Source organism: Hylobates moloch, unplaced genomic scaffold (assembly GCF_009828535.3).
Source record: "Hylobates moloch isolate HMO894 unplaced genomic scaffold, HMol_V3 SCAFFOLD_18, whole genome shotgun sequence".
Lineage (NCBI taxonomy): Eukaryota > Metazoa > Chordata > Mammalia > Primates > Hylobatidae > Hylobates > Hylobates moloch.
Window position 1 is genome coordinate 8,976,000 of NW_026652293.1, and position 7,858 is coordinate 8,983,857.

At 51.3% G+C, this 7,858-nt stretch overlaps 1 protein-coding gene across 20 annotated transcripts in view; it reads right to left on the reverse strand.

The window, feature by feature from the left end:
* Positions 1-6,979, reverse strand: part of NFASC (neurofascin) — a 203,470-nt gene extending 196,491 nt beyond the window's left edge. For 12 of the 20 annotated variants that reach the window (XR_009210890.1, XM_032137202.1, XM_032137199.1 and 9 more), the window contains exon 1: positions 6,849-6,974. Coding sequence is in view for 18 of the 20 variants with exons in the window: in XM_032137202.1 (XP_031993093.1) it covers positions 6,849-6,955 (107 nt within the window). In the remaining 2 variants the exon portion in view is untranslated. Of the gene's footprint in view, positions 1-6,848 lie in introns of all 20 variants that reach the window. The other 8 variants (XM_032137191.2, XM_032137205.2, XM_032137201.2 and 5 more) reach the window with 2 other exon arrangements.
* Positions 6,980-7,858: the final 879 nt, after the last annotated feature.

Sequence of the window (7,858 nt, forward strand, 5' to 3'; positions counted from 1 at the left end):
TACTGCTCCAGACACATCCCTCACTACTGAATTACAAGCACCCACCACCCAAACCATGCCATTTATCTTCATGAATCAAAGATCCTCTGCATAGTCCTGCCTTTGCACATGCTTTTTCTCCAGTAGTCTTGGAGAAAGTCTTCAAGTCTTGATATCTCAAGACCCACCGGCCGGGCGCAGTGGCTCACGCCTGTAATCCCAGCACTTTGGGAGGCTGAGGTGGGTGGATCACTTGAGGTCAGGAGTTCGAGATCAGCCTGGCCAACATGGTGAAACCCCATCTCTACTAAAAATACAAAAATTAGTGGGGTGTGGTGGTGCATGCCTGTAGTCCCAGCTACTTGGGAGGCTGAGGCAGGAGAACTGCTTGACCTGGGAGGTGGAAGTTGCAAGGTTGCAGTGAGTCAAGATCGCGCACTGCACTCCAGCCTGGGTGACAGAGCAAGACTCCATCTCAAAAAAAAAAAAAAAAAAAAATAGACCCACCTCAAGTACTTCCTCTTGCAAGAGGCTTTTCCAGATCACCCAAGCTCAATGTGATCTTCCGTCAGCTTTCTAGAACTTACTTTCTGGAATTAGCAAGTATTACTTATATTTAAACACATATCTCTTACCACCTGTAGGGCAGGAGACAGGGTCTCATAAGCCTCCACATTGCTCCAGAAGATGATGTGGTACCCCTGACCCAAATAGCAGGTGCTTGGTGATGATGATGAGAATAATGAGACCTTCTTAGGAGGTTCATTTGCCACCTAAAGTCAGAACTAGGTATGAAGCTAAGTACGTGGGGCTGGGTGGGGCAGGCAGAAACAGGCCAAAAGGGAACCCACTTGGAGGACCACTGTTCACGCAGCCTTCCTCCAACTTTGGGTGCCAAGGACTTTTTTATTCTAGGACTGACCGGGAAATCCTTCTTTCCAACCCCTGAGCGGCTGATCCCAGGCTGTTTATCTCGTTAACTCTGTTTATTGTGATCCCGGTAAGAGGTTCTGAAGCTCTCCAAGCCCCTCTCTAATTAAATTCATTAGAACAGATTGGGGCCTTCTTTCTGGATCTCAAAAAAAAAATAACAACATGATTAGCATCACAATAACGGGGAGAGGGGCTGCCAGGGAGGCCTTTCAGGAGGGGCTGGGCCAGCCCGGGAGGGGAGGAGTGAGGAGGAGCAGGTGAAGGAGGAGAAGGCAGATGCTAAGACAGCTGCTTCCTGGAGGAAGAGAGCAGCAGGAGCCGGGAGGGGATGATAGGGGGGTGAGGAGATGACCCTGCCATGCCCCAGGCACTCCAACTTTTTCATGGCACTGCATGTGGGAGAGGAAAGCCAGGACAAGAAATTAATCAACGATATAAATCCCAGAAATACGGGCTGCGGGACTGGAACTTGCAGCAATCTTGTAATTTTACACAGAAAGAAATCAATTTAAGTTAATAATGGGGCCAGAATTTGAAGGCCCCTCATGCCTTTTAGGATGATGTCCTTTTCCTGCAAGACTTTGCTGCATGGACCAGGGAGAAGGTGGGAGCCTAGGGGAGAACAGGCCGGATGAGGCAGGTCACTTCTTTCCCAGAGAATCTGAACCCAAGTTTTTGCTTATACACCTGATGGTTCCTTCATCTAGAATACCCTCTGCTTCTCTTGCATATCCAAATTCTGCCAATTCCTCAAGGCTCAGTTCCATTCCCACCACCTCTGTGTACAGCAGTTAGCATCTGATGAATATTTACTACCAGCTAGGTATTACATTGGGCCTTTCACTATCCTCTCACATTTAATCTCTGTAACAGCCCTGCAAGGTTCATATTAATTTCCCCATTTTGCAGATGAGCTGCAGCTATTCACTTAGCAAGTGGAAGAAGCAGGGTCTGAACGTAGATCCGTCTGGTCGCAAAGGCTGAATGGTGTCTATGCCATGTCACCTCCATGACTCCAACAACCTAATGCAACCAAATCATGCTTTTCTTTGAAATTTTACCATCCAGGGTCTGAGGCACCAATGAAGATTTAATTAGACCCTGTATTGTCTTGTTCTCAAGGTGTTTTACCTGTCTGTCTTATTTCTTCTATTTGAAAGCAGGAACCACATTTCTACCTTTCAGAAGAAAGTAAGGCACTCAAAAATGCCTTCTAACTGAATCCTTCTAATAGATTTTCCTAGAAAGCCTTGTGCATGTGGATAAAACATCCTAGCTTTTTATTTTTCTACCCAGGGTTGGAGGTCGGGGGGAAGGGGGGTGGGAGGTGGGGCTCAGTACAATATATGGGAGAGGAGCACAGGCTTTGAAGTCAAACAAATAAAGGTTTAGATTCTAGCTCTGCCACTCACCTGTTCTGTAATCTTCAACAAGTAACAGCTTCTCTGAATCTGTCATTTTCTGTAAAACCAGCAACTTAACAATATCTCATTTGTAGGGTTAACCCTTTGAGGATGAAATGAAATGATGCATATAAAGCACAGAGTAGGGTGCCTAGCACATAGAAAGAACTCGATAATGGTGACTATTGTTATTATGCCACTTTTATTTTTTCTGGCTTGCCTCAAGACCTAATGAAAAAAGGGTGGCCTGAGAGTTGTCAAGCTGGCACAATCTAACCAATGACCTGGGTCAGTAAAGCTGTGGAAGTGCCTACTCAAGCACCCTGCACAGCCATTAACTCCCAGGCCCCCTTCTGCAGTCCAGGGACCAGGCCATATACATCCAACATCTGCCCTTACAGTTAGCCTGGGCCCCTGCAGCTAGGCCTGGGCCTTAGCTGGGCATTGTAAGTGCCCAAAGGTTTGTCATCAACTTGCTCGAGCCAAGGCAGGGGTCTGTCCAGACAGTTTGGTGCCATCACTCCAGATCCTGCTGCTCACTATGACCCCTCAGCCATGCTCCTACAACACCAGGATCATCTAATCTCAATTATAGCAGTTCTTGTGCTGAGTTTTAATTTGGTTTCATTTCTGTGTCTCCAATTTGACTTACATGCCCAATAGCTTGCACAGTTGCTGACAGATTCAAAGGCTCAGGACACATTGATGAAATGAACAAAAATGGGTGTGTGGGGGAAAAGAGGGGCTACTCAGACAGATGAAACTGAGAGTCTCTCTCCTTAGGCTATTTTCCCACTTTGGCTATGGATATTTGCGGGAATCTGTGGTCAAGTGCATAGCTTCTAAGGACCTCTCCTGCTTACCAACAACTTCCCCTCCCCATCAATGACTCCCACCTGACTCTGACCTCCCCATAATGCCAAATCCTTTCACACACCTTGCAGGTGTGTGAACCTTGCAGGGCTCACAATATTTTTCCTCGCCTTGCTTCTGAGCACATCCCTGTGCATCTTCCCTACACGCGAGTAGCTCCCAGAGCCTCTTTCCTCTGACTCACTGACATTCTAAGCATATCCAGCCACACTTTACCCCTAAAATACAAGAGCTTAGAAGAAGGGATTGGGAGAGTTAAGCAGCCTCGACCTCATTGCAGAGCTCCCTTTGGGTATTCCCCTATCAGGTTGTAGCCACATCTAGCTGAGTTCACCTACACACAGAACATCCCCCCTCTAGCCCTTCAAGCTGGGGATCTGACAACACCTTGAACCTCATCTTGTCCCCTACCCTTTTCCTGACAGTCAACTTCAGGATCAGCCCTGAGCTACCATTCTGGATAGCATCAGCCAAGCCCTCTTCATAGCTGTGGAGAGCAGGGTGCTGATACCACCGGAATTAAAGATCCGGCTGTGTAACATCCCTATCTGGATGCTCTTGCTCAAGCTCATCTATATTATTTGTCTGATCACCTGTCTTCCTCTTCCATTGCCCAGGAGCTCGGAGAGATTGGACCCTGCCTTACTTTTCATCTCTATGGTCTCAGCACCTAGCAGAGCAGCACACCGTAGGGCTTAATGGATCTTTGTTAAATGAGTAAGAATGAAACCAGCCTTACGTTCCTCTCACTTCTCCCCTCCCCACCCCAAACATCACCCCAGCCAAACAGACTGAGAACTGAATTTTTCTGCTTCCCCCTCTCTGATTTCCTAAGAATTTCTTTTTCTAAAGACAAAGGGATGATTCTCACACCCCAGCTCCTGCATGATCTTGAAGATCTCAGGGTGCCTCTGGCCTCCAAAAAAGCCTGAGGGAGAAGAGCGGAGCCAGAGGTAGGAAACAAGTTGCAATAGGGAGATCAGAGCCTTGGCATCCTGTCTCTCACTCACCACAGAAATCAGACCCTCCTCTGGCCCACCCACCCCAGAAATGCAAAGCCAGAACCCCACCCCCAGCTCTCAGCCACCTCTTCAATGTGTGCCTTAAAGAACCAGCCTTTATGAGCACAGCCAGTTCAGCCCACAGGTTGCTGGCTAGGTACAATTGGAAGGTCTTGCTCCAGCTCTCTGGGGAGCTGGCTCCTCCCTCCATGTGCCTTGATTTATTTCTCCATAGTCTTTCTGATGCCAAACAAGGGGGTGAGGGGTGAGATTCATTGCACAAAACTGGGAAATATGTACCTTGTTATCAGAATCCCCCACTTCACCTGAGCTCCAATCAAGCATTTCAACATCAGAACCTTAATCCAATCAGCTCTCAACAACAGCTGCAGGTAATGCTTTCTCCCTGTACCAGGAAAAGCTGGCAGCCCTTAGGCACTGACGCCAGGGAAAGCTTCCAGCCCCACCCCCTCTCACGCTGGAGAGGGGACGGAGAAGGGTGACAAAGCAAGGTGCAGTCAGTGCCCCCAGCAGCACATCCCTTGCTGGGCACTGCCTGAGGCCCATTCAGAGTTTACTGCACAGGAGCTGAAGGAGTCCAACCACCTGGATTCCTAAAGTGAGAAAGCCTCGCAAAGAAGGGACAGAGTCTGTCTGCAATTTGCTCTTAACACCCCAATTTAAGCCTCTGGGTTTCGTCTAAGGCCCCAAGACAGGAATCGGGCTGCCATTCCCTGTTCCACAGTGGCAACCACAATTTCTGGGGCTAAGTGGGAGTGAGTCTCTTTCCTTATTGGCATAATTCTCTCTCTCTCTCTCTATACATGCATCACACAACACACACACACACACACACATCACAACACACACACACACACACACACACCCCTTCAGTTGAATCCAAAGACAGGGAGAAATTACTCCCTCCGAAGTGCCAGCTCAGTCAAGACAAAAGGTGAAATGTATTAGCTGCGTAGCAGCCCCTCATCTCCTTCAGTTCTTCCTGCAATGCAATTCCACCACATCCAATCATCCCCAAACCAGAAGGAGGATAGATCTCTGCCTGCCTTCCTCCACTGCCCCCACCCCACAGCTGGTATGGCCCCTATCCCCAGAGGCTTCCACTCGTCACACACATTTTCTCTGGGCTATTCTCCTATTGCTTTAAGTTCTCTGGGCTCTGAGGCTGGCTTTGGCTCCACATAAACAATTAAACTCCTGTCCAACCAGGTCTCAAAGCCCTGTGGCTTGCCCTTGCCTTGCTGGAGATTTGATTGAGGCCCAGCAGGGCCCAGCACATTTCCAAGGGTAGATGAGACACACTAGGCCCTCATGCCAGGGACACAGGCAGGCAGAAAAGGGGTATTGTTGTCCTCTCCCCCACACTGAGGGATGAGGCATCTCTGCTCAACACACACACACACACACACCCCATGCCAAAATGCCAAGGAAGGAGTTAGGAGCAGAACCTGGCTCAGGACAGGATGGGGGCTGCCATGGGGACCAGATTCTAGGTGATTCAGCACTCTGCCCACTCTTGGCCCAGCCCATGGGACACACTCATGACAGCTCCAGATGCCAAAGTGCTGACTTGGAGGCTGAAGCAGAATCTTTTCTAAAATCCAAAATTCTCCAGCCCTCCAGCAGGGCTCCTCATCCAGGCCTTTACATCAGGGCTCAGGCCAAGCCCCAGGAGGAGTCTGCTCAGTCATTCCCCTGGACCCTGCCCCTTCCCCATCCTAGTTTCCCAATGCCTAGCACCCCCTCCCCCAATCCATCTAGGAAACAAACCTGAACAGCTAGAGGAATGGAGTGGCTGCATGGCTGGAGAGGAACGTAAGAGAGAGGCCTACTAACCCCCCAGCATTCTTCTTCCCCAAGCCACAAATAGGATCAAACATGCAGAAAGGGGTTATATTCCACAACCAAGATCCCCACGCAGGGAAGGAGGGTCCAGGGGCCACTGAGGGAGGGCTGAGTACAGGCTGTATGGCTCCACACAGCACCAGGAAGGGCAGTGAGGGAAGGTGACGGGTGTCAGGCCAGCTAACAGCCAAAGGGGGGAGAAGGCGGGGTTCTTGAGAGGGACTGTGATGAAGGAGGACACCAAGAGGCAGCTGGGAAGGGGCTGGGGCAGGGCGTGCAAGGGGGAACCAGGGGAGGACGGAAACTGAGGGAGCAAATGGAGAGACAAGACACCAACTGGTAGGGGCATGAGATGGGGAAGAGAATAGGGGAGGCAAGAAGGGGCTGATGTGTGCGGTAGGAAAAATAGGAGGCATGGGGTCACCCAAAGTGGGGTGTCGAGGTAAACAGAAGTACAAGGGCAGGCAGGGCTCACGGATGAGGCGGGGACAGAGAGGAAAGGGAAAGGGTTGAGGATGCGGGAAGGGGGAGGGGACGCGGCCAACGAGATAGGGTGTTGGGGTGGGCAGGGGGCTGGGAGCTGGACGGGGATGGGGTGGGCATACGAACAGAATCGGATGGATTCGGGGCAGGTGACAGTGTGGAGAGGGGAAAGGATGGGAATGTGGACGGAGGGGGAGGGGGACAGGTCAGGGGATGGAGACAGAGAGAGTAGGGCGGGAACAAGGGGGTGTCGCTAGGTGGGTTTCCATGACTCTCTACCCCCATCTCTCCGGTGTTCGCGCTCGCCTACCTCCAAGGGCTCGGGCTCCGGCCCTGGGCGCTGTCCGAGCTGTCCGCTGCCGGCGCCGCCACTTCCCCCGCTTCCCCTGCTGCGCCTCTCGCCGCCAGCCGCCGCATTAGGGCAGAGACCAGCCCGTGCGCGTCCCCGGTCGGCCGGCGCGCCCCGGACACCCTGCGTGCGCGCCCCCGCGCCCCTCCCTTCGCGCGCCGAGCGGCCGCGGAGCGGGGATCAGGACAGAGGCGGAGGGAAGGATGCTCCGGACGCATCCCCGCCTGGCGCGCTGGGGAGCGGTGCGCAGAGCCAGGGCCGGAAAAACAAATCCTCCTTTCTCTTTTCACCTGAGGCCTCTTTGCGGGCTCGCCTTGAGAGTGATAACTAGTCTTCCCGTTTCCGTTCGCTGAGCACCTACTACGTGCAAAGAACACAGGAGGAAGTACGCTGAAGCCCCAACAGGATCGCGTGTCTGCCCCTCCACCATAGACTGTGACTTTAGGGAGCAGGAAGTTGCCGGACAGCTTGTGTTCTCAGGGCCTAGCACAGAGACTTGTTTGTGGTAAACTCTCCATTAACATTTGTTGATTGGCAAGTCGTTGGATCCTGATTCAGGGATGTGAGAGAGATTGTGACTACTATGAACAGTTCGGGGCTTTCTTTTAAAAATGGGAGATTTCCTCTGCCCTAGGGGGACGCAGGCCTCAGTCGTGGCTGGAGAACTATCTGACATGATAGCAAGACATTTCTCTGTGGACCTCAGTTTCCACAACTGAACCATGAAAAGTTGATTGGGTGGTTCCCCAAGGCCTCTTCTAGCTCTGACATGAAGACTGCATTAGGTCCTGTGCACAGGACCTGAGCTCAGAATTATCACCTGAAACAGTGGAAAGATCCCAGTTAGGGAATCATAGAATCTTAGTCTTGGAAGAGCACTTGGAAGCTTCTAGTTCAGCTCCTCATCCAAAACTACAGTCCCCTGCAGCACCCCTCTGTGGCCCCATTCAAGGGTTACTTTATCTGTGCTC